General features: G+C 45.3%; 1 protein-coding gene across 1 annotated transcript; it reads right to left on the minus strand.

Moving 5' to 3' along the window:
* Positions 1 to 6,530: 6,530 nt before the first annotated feature.
* On the minus strand, positions 6,531 to 22,227 carry LOC121851645 (carcinoembryonic antigen-related cell adhesion molecule 1-like; the record flags this gene model as incomplete). Its single annotated transcript, XM_042345715.1, has 7 exons — positions 6,531 to 6,616; positions 7,238 to 7,514; positions 7,755 to 7,784; positions 7,963 to 8,030; positions 8,666 to 8,794; positions 9,507 to 9,782; positions 22,023 to 22,227. Coding segments are annotated over 7 exons (1,071 nt in total), but the record flags the coding sequence as incomplete, so codon positions are not given.
* Between the last annotated feature and the right edge of the window lie 3,148 nt (positions 22,228 to 25,375).

The following is a 25,375-nucleotide window of genomic DNA, read 5'->3' on the forward strand; positions in this document are numbered from 1 at the left end:
CACCCTCGTCCGGCTCCACTGGATCCCCATCACCGAGAGGACAGAGATCAACATCCTCATCCTCACCTTCAAAGCCCTCCATGGCCTTCCCTCTTGCTACCTCTGCCCTGCTAACCCCTTACCAACCTGTCCCCTCCCTCCGCTCAGTGGGCTCCGACCTGCTTCACATCCTCCGCTGACCACCCCACCATCGACGGTCGGGCTCCAGCCTCTCTGCCCCCACCTTCTGGAACTCCATCCCACAGTCCCTCTGTCTCACCCCCTCACTTGCCTCCTTCATGGCCCGTCTCAAGTCCCTCTTCTTCAGCCGACCATGACTTTGGGCCGTCCTCCCACCCTCCCTTACCCCAACCCCCACCCACTCCCTGAGCCCAAATCCCTGACTGTCCCGAGTCCTGGGAGGTCCTCGCGATGTGAAATGCCATCGTGTGTAAATGTCGTGTTGTATGTATCGGGTGGAACAGGAAGCAGTCTCTCTCGTCAGGAAGGGGGTTAGGACTCGGGCCCAGGGATTGGAGAGACAGGACGGTGATCTGATCACAGTGGTTTATCTCACACAGAGCAAAGCTGAACCAGACATCCGTAACACACAGAGAGCTGTGCTTTGTGTTGGGTTGAATGGAGATGCTATTTGCTTTGGGAAATGGATGTTGACTTGAATCAATAGACACTTTTGTTACAAAAGACGGAATTTCTGGCTGTGAATCTTGGCTTTGACCAACAATTATACACCACTTTCTCTCTTCAGTGAGTTCTGGAGAATATTCCTCAAACATACCTGTCAGGTTGCTGTCCTCTGAAGATTGTGGTCCTATTCTCTGTTAAAGTCAAGAGAGAACTTGTTTCAATTGCCTTTTCTTAGTAAAAGCTCAGAATCATAGAAAGTACAGCACAGACAATGGGGCACATTGAGGTTTTGTTGGTAATTTTGCCAGTTTTTCTGTCCTCATTTCCTGATCAACAATCCCCCAAATAGAATTGGTCCTTCACTTTGTGGCTGTGTGTGAGACATTGCTGATTTATTATTATGTCTCAAGGAATGAAATAAACCGTCTCACCTCATATGGACGATCTGGGACCTCATTATCCTGTAAGAACATGAAATATAAAGTTTTTAGAACATAATTATTTTCAGGCAGTTGATTATCCAGTCAATAATTTGAGTCAGTTGGCGAGATTCAGGGGAGTTAACAGCTGCTCACTTCATGCCACAGACAGTGAGATGGAACCATGTTGACCAGAGGTTGTTTTAGTAACTATCCTGACCTGGTTCCCCATATGGATGGACTCATTCTGGTAGATTGTTCGTGCCTCATTGCGTGTTGAAGAGATTCCTGTTGTGAGAATGACACCATTATCTAATTTACCCTCTCATCACAGGTTCATATATTTTTCATACCCGGTATCATCCATTGACATTGCCTCTCCAGGTCGAGGATATTCTTTCCTCAATGGGGAGTTGAAAACCCCATCAGATGGATCACCTTGGGACCGAGATCTCGTTTGTGCTCTCTGAGCCTCTGAGCACTTCGAATAGTCCTTATATTTGATATAATAATAATCCTTGTATTTGATATAATAATAGTCCTTGTATTTGATATAATAATAGTCCTTGTATTTGATATAATAATAATCCTTGTATTTGATATAATAATAATCCTTGTATTTGATATAATAATAATCCTTGTATTTGATATTGCGCCTTATCGAGTCTTCGAGACGTCTCAAAGCGCTTCACAGGATATACTATAAAGTGAATTAACTGTATATTTTGTGGGTGAAACACAGCAGCCAATTGCGCACAGCGACGTCTCACAAACAAGTCTTAGGTTGAGCGACCAATTTATTATTATTTTTGAAGGAATTATTACCCCCAGAAAAGCGATCCACCAATCGAGTAACGACCGGGTTCCTCACTGCTGGTAAACAGAGGCGGGTGTGTGGAGTAAGGAAACTGACTCACCTGGGAATCGAACCCAGGTTTAGTGCCCAACCACTGAGCTACAGGACTCCACTTCTACCCATTATGTAGAAACCCATTCAACCAACTGTGCTCAAAAGATGACGTGTGTTGATCAGATATAATAATAATAATAATAATCCTTGCATTTGATGTAGCGCTTTTCACGTCGGGAGGACGTCTCAAAGCGCTTCACAGAACACACTGTAAAGTGAATTGACTGTATATTTGTGGGCGAATGTGACAGCCAATTGCGCACAGCAATGTCCCCCAAACAGTCGTGGATTGAAAATGACCAATTTATTATTGTTTTTGGTTTTGGAGGGATTATTATTAGGCTCTGTGTGGAGTCAGGAAACTTGCCCGAGGTTTGGCCCTGACTGACCCCCCGGGGATTGAACTCAGGTCTCTCACTTGCAAAGTGAGTGCTTTAACCACTGAGCTACAGAACTCCGTGAGATACGCTTACAATGGAGTGTACACCTGTACAACAACAACAACTTACACTTACACAGCGCCTTTCATGCAGGGTAGTGCCCAGAGTGTTTCAGAGAGTTTCACATTGCAACACAGGCTGACAACGAGCCAAGGGCAGGGGTGGGGGGGGGGGGGGGGTGACTGTAAACATGATCAAAATGGAAGGTCTTTAGGTGGGGAGAGAGGGAGGGGGCAAGACAGAGGGAAGGTGGGGAGAGAGGGAGGGGGCAAGGCAGAGGGAAGGAGGGGAGAGAGGGAGGGGGTAAGGCGGAGGGAAGGTGGGAGAGAGGGAGGGGCAAGGCAGAGGGAAGGAGGGGAGAGAGGGAGGGGGCAAGGCAGAGGGAAGGAGGGGAGAGAGGAAGGGGGTAAGGCGGAGGGAAGGTGGGGAGAGAGGGAGGGGGCAAGGCAGAGGGAAGGAGGGGAGAGAGGGAGGGGGTAAGGCGGAGGGAAGGTGGGGAGAGAGGGAGGGGGCAAGGCAGAGGGACCCTGCTCTCTCTCTCTCCCCATCGTGTCTGTGCTGGGGCTCACTCCCCCACTGGAGCTCTCTACTCTAACCCCATTCCCTGCTCTCTCTCTCTCTCTCTCCCATCGTGTCTGTGCTGGGGCTCACTCCCCCACTGGGCTCTCTCCTCTAACCCCATTCCCTGCTCTCTCTCTCTCTCTCTCCCCATCGTGTCTGTGCTGGAGCTCACTCCCCACTGGGGCTCTCTCCTCTAACCCATTCCCTCTCTCTCTCTCTCTCTCTCTCCATCGTGTCTGTGCTGGGGCTCACTCCCCCACTGGGGCTCTCTCCTCTAACCCCATTCCCAGCTCTCTCTCTCTCTCTCTCTCTCTTTCCCCATCGTGTCTGTGCTGGGGCTCTCTCCCCCACTGGGGCTCTCTCCTCTAACCCCATTCCCTGCTCTCTCTCTCTCTCTCTCCCATCGTGTCTGTGCTGGGGCTCACTCCCCACTGGGGCTCTCTCTTCTCACCCATCCCTGCTGTGTTCTGTCATGTCTGTGCTGGTGGTCTCCGAGACCGTATCTTAGTGAAAGGCTCTGTAAGTTCACCTTATTGTTGCACAGTGTTTGAAACTGGACTGACACATCCACAGAGCATGTGGAGTCGGGGAAAATAGCAGAATGGATAGCAATCTGCTGCAAAACAGACAGCAGAGAGTAGGGGTAAGGGCAGCGGCTCAGACTGGCAGGGGGTGGGCAGTGGGGTTCCACAAGGATGGGGATTGGGATCCACTGTTGTTCACAATATACATTAATGATTTGGACTCGTGAATCAGAAGGACAATTTCAATATTTGCGGACGAGACCAGATCGGGGGGAATAGTATCCAGAGGAGGACGGTCACACATTACAGCAAAACATTAATAAACTTGCTGAGTGGGCACTTAAATGGCAAATGCATTTCAATGCATCATCGAGACGTCTCAAAGCTTCACAGAATATACTGTAAAGCCAATTGACTATATTTTGGGGCGAAACACGGCGCCAATTGCACCAGCGACGTCCCACAAACAGTCTGGATTGATGGACCAAATTATTATTTTAAAAAAGGTATTATTACCCCAGAAAAGCGATCTGCCAATCGACTAACAGCCGGGTTCCTACTTACTGCTGGTAAACAATGTGTGTGTGTGTGTGTGTGTGTGTGTGTGTGTGTGTGGGTGGTGTCAGGAAAAATGTTCTCCTCGCCCAGGAATCGAACCCGAATCCTCTCGCATGCAAAGCAAGTGCTCTAACCACTGAGCAACAGGACCATAGACAGATGATTTGGGAGATTAGGAGGAACTGCTGTACACAGAGGGCAGTGGGAATGAGGAAGCTGTGGTCTCGCCCTAACCTCAGGTCTCTGACTTGCGAGGCGAGTGCTCTCACCACTGAGCTTCAGGACTCCACAAACAAAAATAATCCTTGCATTTGATATATCACGAAACCTCGGGCAAGTTTCCTTACTCCACACAGAGCCTAATAATAATCCTCCAAAACCAAAACCAATAATAAATTGGTCATTTTCAATCCGCGACTGTTTGTGGGACATTGCTGTGCGCAATTGGCCGCCGCGTTCGCCCACAAATATACAGTCAATTCACTTTACAGTGTGTTCTGTGAAGCGCTTTGGGACGTCCTCCCGACGTGAAAAGCGCTATATCAAATGCAAGGATTATTATTATTATTATTATTATTATCACCTTATCACATCATCGAGACGTCTCAAAGCCCTTCACAGATTGTACTGCAAAGTGAATTGACTGTATATTTTGTGGGCGACACACAGCAGCCAATTGCACACAGTGACGTCCCCACAAACAGCCTGGACTGAGTGACACATTTTTTATTTCTTTTTGAAGGAATTACTTCCCCCAGAAAAGCAATTTGCCAATCGACTAACAGCCGGGTTCCTACTAACTGCTGGTTAAACAGAGGCGCGTGTGTGGAGGAAGGAAACTTGCCCAACATTTAGTCCTACCAGGAATCAAACCCTACTCTAACCGCTGAGCTACAGGACTCCACAGTCCATATACCAGCGATGGAAAGATAACAGCGAAGGTTTACTCCGATTGTACCAGTGCTGGTTGGCGACTGGTATTAGGGCAGACGGGAGAGGTTGGGCTGTTTTTTGCCAGAGAAGAATCACTCAAGAGAGGGCCTAATGGAGGTGTTTACAATTATAAAAGGGTTTGATAAAGTCAGCATAAATAGGCAACTGCAACTTGTTGGGGAGTCTGTAACCAGGAGACGGACACAAGTGTATATTAGCGCCAAAGGGATGTCAACCAGAATAGGAGGAACTCCTTCACCCAGAGAACGGTGACAATCTGGAGCACTGCCTGAGTCAGAGGGAGAAGTGGGAGGATTGTGTGTCTACTGTGGGGTATAAACACTGGCACAGACTCGTTGGGCTGAAGGCCCATCTCCACACCGTACAGTCCAGTAAATCTATGTAAATAACCATTTACTTAACCTTCTGTTTAACTCTCCCCCAGTTTATGCCCCCGTTGGGTTCTATTCTATAGTGCAATGAGCTTTTATTATCATTAGCGTAGAGTCCTGTAGCTCAGTGGTTAGAGCACTTGTCTCGCAAGCGAGAGACCTGGGTTTGATTCCCAGCAGAGAGAAATGTTGGTCAAGTTTCCTCACTCCACACGTCTCTGTTTACCGAACAGTAAGTAGGAACCCGGTTGTTAGTCGAATGTCGGATCTCTTTTCAGGGGTTAATAAAACAATCGTTCACTTCAAGCCACGTCTGTTTGTGGGGACGATGCTGTACGCAATGGGCTGCCACGTTTCGCCCACAGATTATACTGTCAATTCACTTTACCGTATATTCTGTGAAGCGTTTTGAGATGTTTTCTATGACGTGATAAGGCGCTGTGTCAAACGCAATGATTATTATTATTGCTATCTATCTCAGAGGCCTTTTTTTTAAGATAATTAAAAGTAATCAAAACTGATTTAATGCTCATTGTCTGTGGACAGGACTCCGGCCTTAGGGAATGTCAGAATCGAGCCCCCCCTCTATGACGGTCTCTGGTCCGGTCCCTGAGCCAGGAGGGTCCACAGTATCCCAGGGAACCGGTGATGACAGCACAGCCCGGCCTGGCTCATCAGCAGGACCTGGGGCAGACCAGTCACTGGGGGCAGGGAATCCTCCCCCTCAGCTCCTGTTAACACAGCAGCCAAAGCCCTGACTAACGGGGAGGGTGGTCCTCGCTGGACAAGGGAGGGGGGGGGAGGCGGAGGGACTGTGGGATGGAGTTGCAGAGGGTGGGGCAGAGTGGCAGAAGGCAGAGCGCCCGCCAACAGTGGGCAGGAAATCAGGCCATCTATTATATAGAATCATGGAGGCGGGGAACGAGAAGCAGACCACAGCGCACTGAGCGGAGGGAGTGGACAGGATGGTGGGGGATTAGGAGGTGGCAGAGGTCGGGGGGAGCAAGACCATGGGGGGCTGTGAAAGTGAGGACCAGGATCTTCAACTGTCTCCTCTGGGGGAGGGGAAGCCGGTGGGGTCAGTGGATTACAAGTTAATTGGTGAGTTTCAGGAGAGAAAACAGTGTTTCCATCACATGACAAACAGTGCGATCAAAGCTCGAACATTAATGCTCTCCAACAATTGTTTTACTCACTTTGTTCTTTGCTCTTTGCACATTGTTCCTGTTCTCATACACGTTGGGAGCAGCAACTGTAAGAATAGGTGTCAAGTCATCCAAACTCTGCAGCTCATGTCCTCCCCCGGACCAGGCTCCGTGACCCCATCACCCCCACCCTCGTCCGGCTCCACTGGATCCCCATCACTGAGAGGACAGAGATCAACATCCTCATCCTCACCTTCAAAGCCCTCCATGGCCTTCCCTCTTGCTACCTCTGCCCTGCTAACCCCTTACCAACCTGTCCCCTCCCTCCGCTCAGTGGGCTCCGACCTGCTTCACATCCTCCGCTGACCACCCCACCATCGACGGTCGGGCTCCAGCCTCTCTGCCCCCACCTTCTGGAACTCCATCCCACAGTCCCTCTGTCTCACCCCCTCACTTGCCTCCTTCATGGCCCGTCTCAAGTCCCTCTTCTTCAGCCGACCATGACTTTGGGCCGTCCTCCCACCCTCCCTTACCCCAACCCCCACCCACTCCCTGAGTCCAAATCCCTGACTGTCCCGAGTCCTGGGAGGTCCTCGCGATGTGAAGTGCCATCGTGTGTAAATGTTGTGTTGTATGTATCGGGTGGAACAGGAAGCAGTCTCTCTCGTCAGGAAGGGGGTTAGGACTCGGGCCCAGGGATTGGAGAGACAGGAGGGTGATCTGATCACAGTGGTTTATCTCACACAGAGCAAAGCTGAACCAGACATCCGTAACACACAGAGAGCTGTGCTTTGTGTTGGGTTGAATGGAGATGCTATTTGCTTTGGGAAATGGATGTTGACTTGAATCAATAGACACTTTTGTTACAAAAGACGGAATTTCTGTCTGTGAATCTTGGCTTTGACCAACAATTATACACCACTTTCTCTCTTCAGTGAGTTCTGGAGAATATTCCTCAAACATACCTGTCAGGTTGCTGTCCTCTGAAGATTGTGGTCCTATACTCTGTTAAAGTCAAGAGAGAACTTGTTTCAATTGCCTTTTTTTAGTATAAGCTCAGAATCATAGAAAGTACAGCACAGACAATGGGGCACATTGAGGTTTTGTTGGTAATTTTGCCAGTTTTTCTGTCCTCATTTCGTGGCCAACAATCCCCCAAATAGAATTGGTCCTTCACTTCGTGGCTGTGTGTGAGACATTGCTGATTTATTATTATGTCTCAAGGAATGAAATAAACCGTCTCACCTCATATGGACGATCTGGGACCTCATTATCCTGTAAGAACATGAAATATAAAGTTTTTAGAACATAATTATGTTCAGGCAGTTGATTATCCAGTCAATAATTTGAGTCAGTTGGCGAGTTTCAGGGGAGTTAACAGCTGCTCACTTCATGCCACAGACAGTGAGATGGAACCATGTTGACCAGAGGTTGTTTTAGTAACTATCCTGACCTGGTTCCCCATATGGCTGGACTCATTCTGGTAGATTGTTCGTGCCTCATTGCGTGTTGAAGAGATTCCTGTTGTGAGAATGACACCATTATCTAATTTACCCTCTCATCACAGGTTCATATATTTTTCATACCCGGTATCATCCATTGACATTGCCTCTCCAGGTCGAGGATATTCTTTCCTCAATGGGGAGCGGAAAACCCCATCAGATGGATCACCTTAGGACCGAGATCTCGTTTGTGCTCTCTGAGCCTCTGAGCACTTCGAATAGTCCTTATATTTGATATAATAATAATCCTTGTATTTGATATAATAATAGTCCTTGTATTTGATATAATAATAGTCCTTGTATTTGATATAATAATAGTCCTTGTATTTGATATAATAATAGTCCTTGTATTTGATATAATAATAGTCCTTGTATTTGATATAATAATAGTCCTTGTATCTGATATAATCATATCATAGAATCATAGAATCGTACAGCACAAAAAGAGGCCATTCGGCCCATCGAGTCTGTGCGGCTCTTTGAATAGAGCAATTAATGTCAATCCCACTTCCCGGCCCTTTCCCCATAACCTGCAAACCCGTTCTCCTCAAATACCCGTCCACCGCGTTTTTAAAAGTAGTTATTGAATCGCATATAATAATCCTTGGATTTGATACACTTATATGTCACCGCAAATAAAAGTGATGTAGTTACCGGGATCTCCAGCAGAATGCCTACGCTTTCTATAGACAACAGCAATCAGGAGAATGATGATCACAAACAATATAACCCCGAGAGTGATGGCTGCGATGGTGGCGCTCTGATCCTGAGCACCAACAGAATCTGGAGGGGAAAGTCAACAGATGTTAATGTTCATACAATGCCCTTCACATGGGTTATCATAATAATCGTTAATAATCCTTAATACAGCGCCTTATCAAATCTTCGAGAGTCTCAAAGCGCTTCACAGAATACCCTGTAAAGTGTAGTGACTGTATATTTTGTGGGAAAAACGCAGCAGCCAATTACGCACAGCAACGTCCCACAAACAGTCGTGGATTGAGTGACCAATTTTTATTTTCTTTTGGAGACATTATTATCCACGGAAAAACGATCTACCAATCGACTAACAACCGACTTCCTACTTACTGCTGCTATCAAAGGTGTGTGTGTTCTGCCTAATGTTTCACCCTGACCCGCCCGGGAATCGAACCCAGTTCCTCTCGCTTGCGAGGCGAGAGCTCTAACTGCTGAGCTACAGGGCTCCAAGTGTAACTCCCACGGTCAGTCGGGCTTATTTGATCAATGGTGAGCTGTGGAGTTGTGTGTGACAGAACGGTGCCATTAAATATCCATTTATACTGAGCTTCTGGGTTTGACTGAGCAGAACAAGACAATGTTAGAGAGTCTCCAAGTTCTGCTGAGTGTGTCCCAGTGATTGTAAGCTCAGGGGTGTCTGGTCCATCTGCAACAGACGCAAGAACGGCTTCTTTATTACCACTGAATGTAAAGCATAAGATTGAAGCCTTATTCTGAGAGGTGACTGAGTACTTACACGCAATGCTCAGTGTGTGGCTGCCGGACACAGAGCTAAAGCTGTTCTTTGCCTCACACCGATACGTTCCACCATCATTTCTAGTCACACTGATGATGGTCAGGGTGGCATTATCCTGGGAGATTGTGATCCTGTCATTGCTGTGGAGAGCTCTCTCATCCTTAAACCACAACCGTGACTCAACAGTGCCTTTAACATCACATGTCAGTGTCACAGTGTCAGTGTATTCTATCGGGTTGGGAATGTTCTGTGTTACGGTGACGCTGGTGATTTTTTCTGCAAATAAAATGATAATAGAATCATACAATTATAAACCAGTGGTTGCGCTGAACTTTTTGACAAAGTTATTCTTTTGGTTTCTGTTTTAATAGTACTGTAGCTCAGTGGTTAGAGCACTCGCCTCACAAGTGAGAGACCTGGGTTCGATTCCTGGGCAGAGCGAAATGTTGGGCAGTTTCCTGACTCCACACACACTCACACACACCTCTGTTTATCCATCAGTGAGTAGAAACCCGGTTGTTAGTCGATCGGTGGATCAATTTTCCGGGGGTAATAATTCCTTCAAATAATAATACAATAATTTGGTCACTTCAATCCATGACTGTTTGTGGGACACTGCTGTGCGCATTTGGCTGCCGTGTTTCGTCCACAATATATTCAGTCACTACACTTTACAGTATATTCTGTGAAGCGCTTTGAGACGTCTCGAAGACGTGATAAGGCACTGTATCAAATACAAGGATGATTATAGTATCATGATCTGTTTGCCACATACCCAAGGACTGACACAGCGGACCTTTATCAGGAGAATTCTAACCCCATCAGAAGGCATTGCTGGAGTCCATAACACTGTAATCTGCCTCATAGCGCAGTGTGATCAGCAGTGGCTGCTCGTCAGTGATGACATGACGGTGACTGCTTGGATTCCTGAACCACAAACAGCCCAACTTCAGGGTCACCACTTCAGTTTGCATCAGCTGCTGTACATGTTTGTTATGTGCGAAGCCTTCCTTTCTTGTGCTGAAGACAATCCATGTCTTGGAAGTAAATTCCATATTATAACAGGACTCCCTTAAAGAGAGTTCCACAATGTCATTGGTATCAATCCTTTTCACTTTGCTGTAATAATCAATAACCACATTCAGCGAACTGACCGTCCCGAATACTGATCCAAGAATAATACTGAAGGAACTAATAGTGACTCAACCCTTAGACTAATAATAATAATCAGTGCATTTGAAATAGAGCTTTTCACGTCTTCCAGACATCTCAAAGCTCTTCACAGAATACACTGTAAAGTGAATTGACTGTATATTTGTGGGCGAAACGAGGCAACCAATTTTGCACAGCAGTGTCCCACAAACATTGAATCACCAAATAATATATTTTTTTCTTGAGGGATTATTGTCAGGCGTGTGGAGTAAGGACACTTTCACCCTTCCAGGAATCAAACCCCGGTCTCTCACTTGCAAGGCGAGTGCTCTAATCACTGAGCTCCAGGATTCCCTGCAGGACTGACCTAAAACTGACCTGTCTCTAATACTGACCAGCGTCCGACCCTTATACTGAACAACATAAGGTTCGGATGAGACATTAAATCCTGCCTTCTGTCCAGATGGACGTTAATAATAATCCTTGCATTTGATATAGCTCCTTATCATGAATTCGAGACGTCTCAGAGCACTGGGCGAAACGTGGCAACCAATTGCACACAGCAGTGTCCCACAAACAGTCATGGATTGAATGATAAATGTATTATTTGTTTGTGTCCCTGAACAATATAGTGTGTCAGCCCGGCTCAATTAGTGGCACTCTCACACATGAATCAGAAGGTTGTAGTTTCAAGCCATTGTAAGGACAATGTAAGGAATTATTACCCCCAGAAAAGCAATCCGCCAATTGACTAATAACCAGGTTCCTACTTACTGCGAAGGTAAATAGAGGTGTGTGGAGTAACGAAACGTTTCACCTGCCGGGAATCAAACCCCGGTCTCTCACTTGCGAGGCGAGCGCTCTAACCCCTGAGCTACAGGACCCCACTATCCTGGTGTCCAGGGTGACAATCCTACAAATAAAATTAACCCCTCACTCTGAGGCAGTTGGCGGGGAGATTGCTGTTTGCAAAGTTGACTATCATATTTGCCCAGAAAATACACCAAGCGACATCACTTCACAGTATCCTATGAAGTGCTTTGATGGGTCGGTGATGTGATAAAGTGCCATATCAAATGCAAGGATTATTCTCGTTATTATAATGAATTAAGCCCCTTGATAATTCAGAAGAATGGGTCATGGATTATATTATTTTAAACCACCTCTCTGGCTTTCCTCCACCCAATCCCATCTCTCCCCCATGCTCGCGTCCTGACCCCTGACTGTCCAGCGCCTTGGGAGATCCTCCCGACGTGAAAGGCTCTCTATAAATGTAATTTTGATGTTGCTTTACTTTGAGATAGACCATCATAGCCTTTCCAGTCCTGCACATTCTTACATACATGGAATTTATAAAAAGAGTATTGAAAGGGAGATAAAGAGAGCATGTGGGGTTGATTCACTCCCTTCTGTTTTAACTTCTTGAGATTGTTAACTATTGTTAACTATCACATAATATTCTTTCTCCTTAAAAATACCTGTTGAACTCTCTAAATATTCACTTTTGACAGTAAAGTTGCAACTTAGTTGGGAAGAAAAATGGCAGAGAAGCAGCACTGCTTGTAGTTTAACTGTAAATTAAAAATGGCATAAAATTATAGGTACATTTTATGACGTAAAACAACAAATTTTACGTCACAAGGTCAATCCGGTAGCCAGGAATCTCTGCTCCTGTTATTTTCTTTAAATTTTCACAAAATCAAACGCAAGACTTACCCATCAACACTCAGTACAGTTAAACGTTTGGCAAACTTTAAAATAACACATTTCTCAGCATCAAATGAACAAGTGGTAATCTTACATTTGATATAGTCTTTCATGTCAGGAGGAAGTCTCAAAGTGCTTCATAGGATTTACTGTGTATTTATAGTCAAACGCAGCAGCCAAATTGCTGCTGTCCCACAAACAGTCACAAAACTATTTTATTTGAGGGATTGTTGGTCAGGAAATCCACATTAGGGTTCCATGTTCAGCCAGTTTTTGGGACATCCTTCTGACGTGAAAGTAACTGTATAAGTGTAAATTGTATTGTAAATTGTACTATGATTGTAAATTGGCAATTTGGTAATTTAGTGAGTCCTGTAGCTGAGTGGTTAGAGCACTCGCCTCGCAAGCGATAGACCTGGGTTTGATTCCCGGGCAGTGTGAAACGTTGGGCAAGTCTCCTTGCTCCACATGTCTCTGTTTACTCAGCAGTAAATAGGAACCCGGTTGTTAGCCGAGAGGCAGATCGTTTTTCCGGGGGTAATAATTCCTTAAAAAAAATCATAAATTGGTCACATCAATCCACGACTGTTTGTGGGACATTGTTGTGTGCAATTGTCTGCCACATCAACCACAAAATATACATTCAATTCACTTCACAGTGTATCCTGTGAAGTGCTTTGAGTTGTCTCGAAGACGTGATATGGCGATATATCAAATACAAGGATTAATATTATTATTAAATCCCAACGAGCGCTATCATGGGATCCAGTCACTAGTCAGTGCTTATTCATTGTGTATTGTGCATTCATTGCACATGAACACAGAAGAGAAAATGACAGTTAGTTTGTGGCGAAGCAAAACTGCCTACTTCTGGGTCTCAGTCAATGTCACTTCTTGCATTCGCTCCCCTCACCATTTTCCCCCCAATGCTCGGGTCCTGACCCAACTGTCCAGCGCTTTGGGACGTCCTCTCAACGTGAAAGGCGCTCTATAAATGGAATCTTGTTGTTGTTGTTGTTGTTACCCACCACTGTTGGATCCTCTCAAGTGCTGACGGAGCTTTGGTTTCCACATTCCTTCTCATTTTATCTCAGATTGCAATCTTTGTCATCTTGTTTCAGTCGTACAGCACACGCCAGGCCACTTACAGATGTTTTTAGTTAAAAGATAAAGTATAGGAAGGCTTTTACGTCAGGTAACAATACTATTTTACGTACCTATGACAAGGATTCTGATGTTTGCTGCACTATACCTTTGGGTTACACTGTTAAAGGCCTGACACGTGTAATTCCCAGCGTTCTTCAGGGTAATATTGGGAATGAGAAGGTCCGAGTCGTTTTGTAGAAAAGAGGAAGTATTGAAATACCATTGAAATTCACAAGGTGGGTTTGATTCCGCAGAACACGAGAGATTAACAGTTGATGCTGAACTAATTAATTGTAAATGTGGATTGATTGATACGTTGGGATATTCTGGTCCATCTAAAATAGATTCACAGGTTGGTTCAAACACAATCTCTACAGCGTTTTATACAACATCAACGGAGCCGATCACCATGGATCTAAAACTACCCATTGTAAACAGTCAGTGCTACGGGTGGAGGTATCTATTGGGAGAAACTAAGGTTAAAAGTAAATAAGTATAAAACGTTTGCTTCAATAGAAAGGCCACTATTCTTGTAATTATCAACTTGGCATAACAGAACCCAAAGTGTTGAACACTGTAACGTATTAAATCGAGAAGCGATATGAATCTATCGTTTTATGTGTTACTGAATTTCGAATTGGCCGAATGCTTTCATAATTTGTAACAAACTTCCCCCCGGCAAGTTTACTCCAGAAAGGGATTTCTCCATATGTTTTGTTGTAGATATGGAATAAAATAAGAAGCTGATATCCGAAAATGTGATTTCTATACTTATTACTTTAAGACCTCATTAATATCAACCACAAACAGACTGAGAAGATTATAATAAAGAGTTGTCCGTGTGCACCCACTCACCCTATAAAAGATTGATGCTAAGACCAGGTGCCCATTTAACACCACTTGACAAAAGGTCACTTTGTGCTGTTGCCTATGGGCTCCAGTGTTACAACACGTCAAAGTGACCATTAGTCAAGTATCAATGTATTGCCACCTCTATCTCAATCAAAGTACAAGTCGTGATGGTAATATCTATTTTAAACATTGACTGCACAGCAAAGCAGCTAAAGTGCCAATCGTATTCAGCGTATGTGTGTGTGAGCAGAACTTTTTCACAATTTAGTCAGGCGGGTTGGCAATTAATTGATGAAGATTAGAAACCACAAATAGTGTTTGATCGGGTGACTTACAGTTAACATTGAGTAGATAAGAATCACTTGTCTTTCCATTCATTACGTTGTACCCAAAACACGTATATTCTCCTGTGTCAGACCTTAAAATTCCAGGTATAGTGAGGGTTCTATTGCCATCACTTAGCGCAATCCTTGTGTCAACATAGATACCATCATTGTCCTTATACCACAGATATGAGACGGCAGTGCCCACTGCAGTGCAGGTCAGAGCCACACTGTCATTATGTTCTACCGGAATAGTGACATTGGATGAAATAGTGGGCTTGGAAATTGGATCTAACAAAACAGGACATTTATTTAGTGTGTAATATATTTGTTAGAGGACACAAACCACAGTGACCAAGAATCAGGCGAAATTGGACTATTCATTCATTCAACAACAACAACTTGCACTTATATACAACAACAACAACTTGGATTTATATAGCGCCCTCCACGCCGGACGGCGACTCAGAGTGCTTTACAGTGGCGGAGCCTGACTCCAAGCCGGGGGAGAGAGGGTTTATAATTCATTCATTATTCAAACTGTAGTTTCCATTACCTTCATGTTAATAAAACACATATTTAATTGTTGCTCACAGTTGCACTGAGGCTCCGATTCAGTTCCTCACTCTCTTTGTTCCTGAATAAATCTTGAGCCACCAGCACAAAAATGTCAGGTCCTTTTGGGTTTGGTCGCCTGGTGGTTGAGTATCCAAACCAAACTGAGAACTCCGTGCATCCCACCTAACACATGGGAATTCCCTGTGTCTGGAATGGAATGCGCTCTCTCCCTGGAGCGCTGCACTCTGCTCACCTCATTCCGCAGAGTATTGGTGCAGACTGGGCTGAGACCTGGAGACCCAGAGTGTGTGTTGGGGTATTTCCTGGAGTTTAATGAGCTAAAACCGCTGCCACATTTATACTATCTCGGTGGGTCTTGGGGCAAAGACTCACCTCTGTGGGACCCCATGAAATACCTCTCTCAGTTAATAATTAAGGTCCATGACTGGCTCTTGATACATAGTGGAATTATTTTCTAGAAGGAGGTTATGATTTTAGCGAGTTATACAAAACACTGGTTAGGCCTCAGCTCGAGAACCGAGTTCAATTCTGGGCAACAATCTGAAGGGAGGATGGTACCAGGAATGGGGGACTTCAGTTATGAGGAGAGGTAGAGAAGCTAAGATTATTCTCCTTAGAGCAGAGAAGGTTAAGGGGAGATTTAATAGCGGTGTTCAAAATTATGAGGGGATTTGACAGAATGACCAGAGAGAAACTGTTTCCACTGGCGGGTGGGTCAGTAATCAGAGGACATAGATTTAAGATAGTTATCAAAAGAATCAGAGGGGAGACGGGGAGAAATGTTCTCACACAGTGAGCTGTTCAGATCTGGAATACACTGCCTGAAAAGAGAGAAGTGTTGATTCTTTCAAACACAGATTAGATGTTTTTAGGAAATAACATGGGATATAGTACGTAGGTAGTTCGGGACATATGTGCAAGCGAACACCAGGAAGATGGAAGGCAAACTGGATGGACCTCTGTCTTTTTTCATCCACCATTTCTCATGTTCTTATGTTCTTAAGTGGATACGTATATGGAGAGGAAAAATTTCCAGGGCTATCGGGAGAGAGTGGGGGAGTGTGACTGATTGGGCAGCTCTTCCAAAGAGCTGTCACAGGCACGAGAGCCGAATGGCCTCATTCTGTGCTGTAATATTCTATGATTCTATGACTTCACATATTAGTCGTTCTATGCGATTGGGTTCCTAAAAGGTCTTATTTAGCAATAGGTTATTTCTGTTCTCAGTTGCCTTTATCCTACAGCAGTGTAACAGTTATTATTAAGTTATATCTCAATTTCTTTAGTGAACATTTAAATGTCTCAATTTTGTACACATACAAAAACGGTTTCAATTATTAAAGTGCTAAGAATTAGACCAACTTTTTTGAAGTTGTTGAAAGTAACACCAACAAATGACATTTACACAGAGCCTTTGACATGAGTCGACTATCCCAAGGCCACGGACTGTCAAAGGTGTGCACCCGAACTGGGGTTGGGATCAGGAGGGGTGGAGGGCAAGTGGGGGTGGGGGTAGGAGGGTGACTGAAGGCGCGGTCGAAGGGGAGGGTCTTGAGACGTGTTTTGAAGGAGGTAAGGGAGGGGATAGGGCGGAGGGATTTGGGGATGGAGGTTCACAAGGTGGGGGCAGAGAGGCTGAAGGCCTAACTGCAGATGGTGGGGAGGGCAGGGCCGGGGAACATGGATATATTCATGATCTGAGGAGTTCTATCTACGTTCACCTGCAAACATTGATTGGACTTTGCGGTAACAATATCATAATGACATTACTTTTACAGATGGTGGTAAACCGTAAGCGTTTCCGGTACATCATGTCAGCACTTTGCTTTAGAAGTTCTAAGAGAATAGTTTTGTAATTCAAAGTTTGCCCATCACAGCAAACAATTACCGGCTACTGAAACCCATGGATAAAGTCATATCATTCACATAAAATAATATATATGTTAGCTGTTCAATTTCTGAAAAGAAAACACAGTTTTACCTTTCAAAATTAGGAGTGAAAATGATATAAAAAGTAATTACTATTTAATAAATTATCGTTACATACCTATAACTTGGATTTCCCTGCTTGCTTCATTGTACCTTAGTGTTACATTGTTATGTGCCTGACAAGTGTAATTTCCAGTGGCGTTCATAGAAATATTATTAATGATTATTTGTTGACCGTTTTGTTGAAGAGAGGCACCATTGTGAAACCACTGAAATTCAGAGGCTGGATTTGAGTCCGCGGAGCACAAGAACTTAACAGTTGTTCCTGAACTGTGTAATGTTTTATCCGGGATGATGGACACATTGGGTAATCCTGGTCCATCCAGAACAAATGCACATCATTTGTAACATCATATAAATCACAAGTCTAAAACTATCTAACGTACAGCCCATCACCAGCACTAAAGGTCACGATGAGCCTGAACACCAAAACTGTGCAAACAAAAGGAGACAGTTATTAATAAAACCTGTCTGTTATAATGTGTAATAATAATAATAGTTGTTTAATATATAAAATCAATTCTGTCCCCTGAAATTCCACTGAGGTATTATTTAGCATTTCAGAGCCAGCAGAAACTTTCCCAGTTTCTGTAGTTCAATGGACACAATTTAAGAATTTAATTCTATTTGCTGTGAAATAATATTACAATAGACAAGTCCAGACCCAAGGGGGGATTTCTACTCCTATATTTTAATTGAGTACCAATTTAGTAGGACTTTTTTCATTGTTCATCAATTCAATTATTATGGTATTTATTTCAGGAGTGGACCAGTGCTTTCACCTGTTGGTACAAATGAAAGTTTGTAGTGATTCAAACAGAATTCAAATCTAATACTTTTATAATGGTTTAGATTGAAATTCGTAATAAAAATAGTTTCATTTCAGAGTTTAATGCTGGATATTCTTTTACATTTTGGTGCTTTTATAAATTTTTGTTAAATCTGATCAAATTCAGTGTTTGTTAAAGGAATTGATTATTTGGTGTCCAAAATGGATACGGAGCGTATAATGTTTGCGGAAACAAATATTGCATAACATTAACTAAGATTATACAAATCATTTACAAAAATATAACATTGAAGCTGCTTTTACTGTGACACTTACAGTTGACATTGAGATAAAATGGATGGCTTGTGTCGTTACTAACGGTGTTGTAGGCCCAGTGCGTGTAATTCCCACTGTCAGCCCTCAGTACTCCAGCTATAGTCAGGGGTTTGTTATCCAGACTTAGGACAGTCCTGTTGTCAGAGCTGATAGTTTTATTGTCTTTCAACCATTGATATGACACGTCTGTCCCTGATGCAGTGCACGTCAGCCCCACAGTGTCATTATATTCTACTGACTGCGTGACATTGGGGGTAACAGTAATATTGGAAACAGATTCTGTCAAAACACAGGAGAGTATTTACATTCTGTGCATCACATTCTGTGTAAAATACAACAGTTTGTTGGAAACTCAAGTCACTTAAAACATTAGCAACAACAACTTGCATTTATACAGAGACTTTCCTGTGGGGCAGCGTCTCAGCGTTGGCAGAGTTTGAGGCTGAGACGGGGAGAAAGAGGAGGTGACCGTAGCACCGTCAAAGAGGAAAGCCTTCAGGTGGGATTTGAAGACGATTAACAACAACAACAACTTGCGCTCCTCACGTGGGGAAGCGTCCCGGAGCGCTTGGTGTAAAGAGGAAAGAGGAGCAAGGGGCGGAGAGGGTGAGGCCGGGAGTTCCAGGGGCTCAGGGCAAAGTGGCTGAAGGTGGAGCAGAGGGTCAGGGGATGTGCACAAGGCCTGAGCAAACCAAGCGAAAGGGCTGGGAAGAGGTGTGAGGTGTGAGCAAGTTGGAGAGGTCTCAGGCCATCAAGTGATTTGGCCATGAAACCTCAGTGATCGGTGTGTTCCTGTCGGCAACAACACGGCTCATCATAGAATCATAGAATCGTACAGCACAAAAAGAGGCCATTCAGCCCATCGAGTCTGTGCAGCTATTTGAAAAGAGCAATTAATGCCAATCCCACTCCCGGCCCTTTCCCCATAACCTTCAAACCTGTCCTCCTCAAATACCCGTCCACCGCGTTTTTAAAAGTAGTTATCGAATCGGCCTCGACCGCCCTTTCAGGCAATGTGTTCCAGATTCAAACAACTCGCTGTGTGAAAACATTTCTTCTCACCTCCCCTCGGCTTCTTTTAGAGACTATTTTGAATCTGTGACCTTGAGTCACCAACACACCCACCAGTGGAAACAGTTTTTCCCTTTCTAACCTATCAAATCCCCTCATGATTTTGAAAACGTCATCTAAAGGAAATAGATTCTTGTTTTTCATCCCAACCAAATGTGTACTTTCTGCATTTACAGCATTACAATATGATTCTGGTGTCAATATAAAATATTCCAAAACGGTACTTGTAACCAATTATTGTAGCCAATAACTGTCCATATCATCTTTATTAATCAGCAAGACCGCGAGCAACAACTTTCCTGCTGTGTTCACCAACAAATACCAACAACTTGCATTTAAATAGCGCCCTTCACACAGGGTAGCGTTTCGGAGTGCTTAACACATACCGTCAAAACAAGTTACAGTAAATCCACTTTGAGATAAACTCCTGAAATGAGAGATGCTGTATCAAATGTACAGATTATTCATTCTTCTTCTTTATTATTATTAATTATTATTATTCATTCGCCATCTTGGCTCACACTCGACTCTGAGTCAGAAGGTTGTGGGTTCAAGTCACATTGTCTATGATGACACTGCAATGCAGTGCTGAGGTTCTGTTGCACTTTCACTAACTCGCACCGAACCTCAAAGACCTTTTCCCATAACTGTCTATACAGTAATCTTTGTAATTTGATATAGTACCGTATCACATCATTGAGGATCTCAAAGTGCTTTGCAGGAGTTTACTGTAAAGTGCAGTGACTGTGTATTTGTCGGCAAACATAAGCCAATTTGCACATTGCGATGTTCCACAAACAGCCATTGAAGTGAATGAGTGATTTTATTAATGGATTGTTGGCCGGGACACCGGGAGAAACTCCCTTCTGGTTTTGAATCATGCGATGGGATCTTTGACATCACTTTATTAAACTTGTAATTGAAGGACAGTATCTCTGACATTAGAAGGACAGTACCCCATCATTGCATCACAGCAACAACAACTTGGATTTATATAGCACCATCCACGCCGGAAGGCGTCTCAGAGCCCTTTACAGTTTTGGATCCCGGGACCGAGCCGGGGGGCGCGGGCGGTGGGGGGGGGGGAAGGTGACCAAAGGCGCGGTCGAAAAGAAACGTCTTCAGAAGAGAGCTGAAAATGGGAAGGAAAGGAACGAGACGAAGGGAGACGAAGGGAGTGAGGAAGGCAGTTCCAGATCCTCGGGGCACAGTGGCTGAAGGCACGGCCGCCGAGGGTGGAGCGGAGGAAAGGTTTTGAAGTTCGGTGATGGGATTGTTTTAAGAAACGATGTGGGGAAGATAAAGAGCTGATATTCTGAAAGGATTAAACTGGACATTGGCACCACCTCCGTGTTTGGATAGTAAATAGTAAATCGCAGTGTCAGCCTCGACTGCAAATCCTGACGTGAGGATTAATCTCACAACCTTCTGATCACATAGAGATGTTGAATACTCTATGAAGCCATTCAGTCCATTGTTTTTATGTCAGTTTCTTTCTTCTCCAAGAAGCCATCCATCCTCATCCCAGTTCTCCTCCCTAACTCTCCAATCCCCTTTCCTCTGTGTGTGTTAGTGTAAATCTTTATTGTAAATACTCCTAATCAACTCGTGCTCAAGTCCTGTAGCTCAGTGGTTAGAGCACTCCCCTCGCGAGCGAGAGGACCCGGGTGGCTGACACATACCGACAAATACACAGTCACCACACTTTACAAGAATTCCTATGAAGCATTTTGAAATGCCTCAATGATGTGTTAAGACGTTATATTAAATGTAGTGGTTATTATTTTTTAGTATAACATCAGAACAACGTGGGCTGAATGGTCTCCTTATGTGCTGTAATATTCTCTGAGCAGTAGTGGAGGATGGACAAACACTGTGTTTTACTGTTTTGTTCACAATAATAATCCTTGCATTTGATACAGCGCCTTATCATGTCATTGTTCTTGACAGGATACCCTGTAAAATAAATATACGGGGTATTTTGTGGGTGAAACACAGAAGTCAATTTCCACAACAGTGTCCAACAAACAGTCGTTACCAGTTTTTTGGGAGGGAGAGGGATTAGTAATCTGGAAAGCGATCCGACAATCGACCAACAGGCGGGTTCCTACTTACTGCTCAGTAAACAGAGTGTGTGTGTGTGTGTGTGTGTGTGTGTGTATATGTGGTCAAGTGACCTAAAGTTTTGCCCCGTCAAACAATCAAATCCAGGTCCTCCAGTTTTGAGGGGAATGTGCTATGAATTCATGAATAATGTTCTTCTCGGGTGAGGTACAAGTGATCACAAGTGGTTATGAAACTGTATTCCAGTAGAATAGTTAAGTGCCTTCAGGACACGAGAGAAAATAGGAAAACAGCCCATACTGTATATCTATAGGGTAGAAACACTATTTCTCTGCTTTAAGCAGCTCAGTGACATGAAATGGAACCATCAGATCGGGAGCAGATTGTCCATTTGTCCGGATATAAAACATTTTGTGTGAAGATATTCATTTTAATTTTCTCCCCAAACTGGTGACGAGGTTAGTGGCCAATAACCCGGGACAGGAGTGGTACATAGACAGGTTATTGTTAACTGTAACTGTTACTTACCCTTCACCTTCAGGGTGACTGTCGCTGATTTTGAATCGCCAGAGACTGAGGTCAAACTCACAGTGTAATTTCCACTGTCGGTCACTGTCACTGATTTCAGCCGAAGAGACACGTCGGGGAGAGATAACTCAGCCCGGCCTTGGTAATTAGGGTTTACAGATACTGTATCCCCGATCCACTGAAGTTTTTCACTGCCGCCGATAACCCAGCTCCCGCTCCTCACCACACCAGACGGTGTCACTGTAAACACAGCCGTACCTCCGGCTGCTGCTGTAATGGGATTCTCTGGTACAGTGATGGTGAACTGTGCTGTAACTGGAGAGAGAGAAAATCCCATTAAGGACAGCGAGACATCGGCTGAATACACATCGACACAGTCCGTCCTGACTGACGGCATCTCTTGTAGGGACGCGGTGAGCAAGTTCTCCTGTCTCTATCGTTAGATCATCTTAAATAAACTCCCAACTGAGAGCGAGTGAGAAAGTGAGACTCACCCACACACACACAGCAGCAAAGAGCGACTACTCCGAGTCGTGCTGTCTGCATCCTGACCTCAGCCTATGTCCTGGTCACTCAGTCACTGAGCAGCCGGTGTCCTGGTCACTCAGTCACTGAGCAGCCGGTGTCCTGGTCACTCAGTCACTGAGCAGCCTGTGTCCTGGTCACTCAGTCACTGAGCAGCCGGTGTCCTGGTCACTCAGTCACTGAGCAGCCGGTGCTGGTTACACTCAGTCACTGAGCAGCCGGTGCTGGTTACACTCCGTCAGTCAGTAGAGCTTTCTCTTCTCTCAGCTCTGCACTTATTGAGCAAATAGGAAGTAGGGAGTGGTCGGGAGTCACTGCAGTGTGGTTCCTGGTCGGTGATATGAAATGGTTTGGGCATTTCAAGTCAGAACAGGGTTTGCCCAAAGCCCAGGAGCCGGGACATTGTGAGCTGCCGGACAGCAACACCGCAGCCGTTTGGATCTTTGTTCGTCTCGTTTTAAAATATAAAATACACAGAATAATAACAATAATAACCTGACATTCGATACAGTGCCTTATCACGTCTTCAAGACGACTCAAAGTGCGGCAGAACCCAACCCCATGTGAAGGCGCAATCATAGAATCATAGAATCATGGCTTTATACAGCCATTCAGCCCATCGCGTCTGTGACCGTTCTTTGAAAGAGCTTCAAAGTCAACCCCACTCCCCTCTCCCCACAGCCCTGATCAACCCCACTCCCCCACTCTCCCCACAGCCCTGATCAACCCCACTCCCCCTCTCCCCACAGCCCTGATCAACCCCACTCCCCCACTCTCCCCACAGCCCTGATCAACCCCACTCCCCCACTCTCCCCACAGCCCTGATCAACCCCACTCCCCTCTCCCCACAGCCCTGATCAACCCCACTCCCCTCTCCCCACAGCCCTGATCAACCCCACTCCCCCCTTCTCCCCACAGCCCTGATCAACCCCACTCCCTCGCTCTCTCCCTTTCGTCCTGCAAATTTGTCCTCCCCAAATACCGATCTACTTGTCTCTTGAAAGTTGTTATCGGATCGGTTTCCATCGGCCTTTCAGGAAACGCTTTCAGATCCCAGCAACTATAGACACAAATTATCGTTGTACTGTTTTGTGGGCGAAAAGCGGCAGTCAATTGGGGAACTCAGTGTCCCACAAACAGTGGTGGATAATGTGATCATAAACCTTTCACTTGGCACAGCCTTTCATGTCAGGAGAACATCTCAAAGTGTTTCACAGGATTTGTCACTGTAAAGTGTAGTGACTGTGTATTTAGTAGGCGAACGTGGGAGCTAATTGAGACTCAGCGACGTCCCACAAACAGCCGTGAAGTGAAGGACCAACACCATGAGGTGAATGACAGCCGCCTGACTGCCCAACAAAGGGCTTCATGTCATTAATCGACATAGAAACTCCGGGTTAGAAATCAAATGTGAATTACTGTTTCCCTGTGATTCCCAATAACACCACTCAATTATTCCATCAACGTTACAGTGAGCAACAGCCCCACCGTCTGTCAGAGCAGCGCTGTTACACAGTGACAATCAGCTGCTTCAAGAGGGAATATTAAGGGGTAAAAGTCTAAACATTTTGTGCCGATCACAAGATCACAAGATCACAAGATTAGTTTGGATCAACAAAGGCCTTTTGGCCGTCTGATCTCATCCCTTCAGCTCAGGCGCCCAACCAACACTTTGGGATGTCCTCCTGACGTGAAAGGCTCTATATAGACACCAGAGACCCAGAGACATTTACAGCACAGAAGGAGGCCATTCAGTCAATCTATCTCTGGGAATTTCCATGTGTAGGTGGGATGCACAGAATTCTCAGCCTGACACGGAGCCTGGAGAGGGCCGGAGTGATGGGTACAGGGTTTAGTGTGTGATAGGGACCCAGTGGGGCCTGGCGAGTGCGAGGGCGGGGGCGAGGGCGGGGGTGATGGGGTACAGGGTTTAGCGTGTGATAGGGAGCCAGTGGGGCCTGGCGAGGGCGAGGGCGAGGGCGGGGGTGGGTGATGGGGTACAGGGTTTAGTGTGTGATAGGGACCCAGTGGGGCCTGGCGAGGGCGAGGGCGAGGGCGAGGGCCGGGGTGGGTGATGGGGTACAGGGTTTAGTGTGTGATAGAGAGACAGTTTCCTGACTGTGTAAATGAGTGCAGATAAATCTACCAAATAAGGAATCCAAGAAAGCTCCAGCAGTGATCTTTCAGCAGAGAAGCCATGATAGTGATGATCCTGTAGCTCAGTGGGTAGACCCCTCGCCCGGCAAACGAGAGGATCTGGGTTCGATTCCCGGGTGGGACAGGGAGAAACGTTGGGCAAGTTTCCTTACTCCACACGTCACTGTTTGCCTTGTAGTGAGTAGGATCCGGTTGGTAGTCGATTGACGGATCGCTTTTCTGGGGGTAATAGTAATAATTCCTTCAAAAAAGAATAAGAATTGGTCACTTTAATCGACGAATGTTTGTGGGGAAGTCGCTGAGCGTAATATCTGCCGCAATTCGTCCACAAAACACACAGTCATTACACTTTATAGTGTATTGTGTGAAGCGCTTTGTGATGTCTTGAAGATGTGAGATTTTCAGTCACACTGACCAGAATATGATCACAGCTCAGCCAGAGATTGGCAAATAAAACAGCATCAAGTAAAGCTGTAAGAAGACTGTGCCAGTCCTGCTCATCACTGGGCGGACAGTGTGGTGGGCACTGCCCAGCCCTGGGCTAACAGTGTGGTGGGCACTGCCCAGCCCTGGGCTAACAGTGTGGTGGGCACTGCCCAGCCCTGGGCTAACAGTGTGGTGGGCACTGCCCAGCCCTGGGCTAACATGTGGTGGGCACTGCCCAGCCCTGG

This window comes from Callorhinchus milii, unplaced genomic scaffold, assembly GCF_018977255.1.
Source record: "Callorhinchus milii isolate IMCB2004 unplaced genomic scaffold, IMCB_Cmil_1.0 Scaffold81, whole genome shotgun sequence".
NCBI lineage: Eukaryota > Metazoa > Chordata > Chondrichthyes > Chimaeriformes > Callorhinchidae > Callorhinchus > Callorhinchus milii.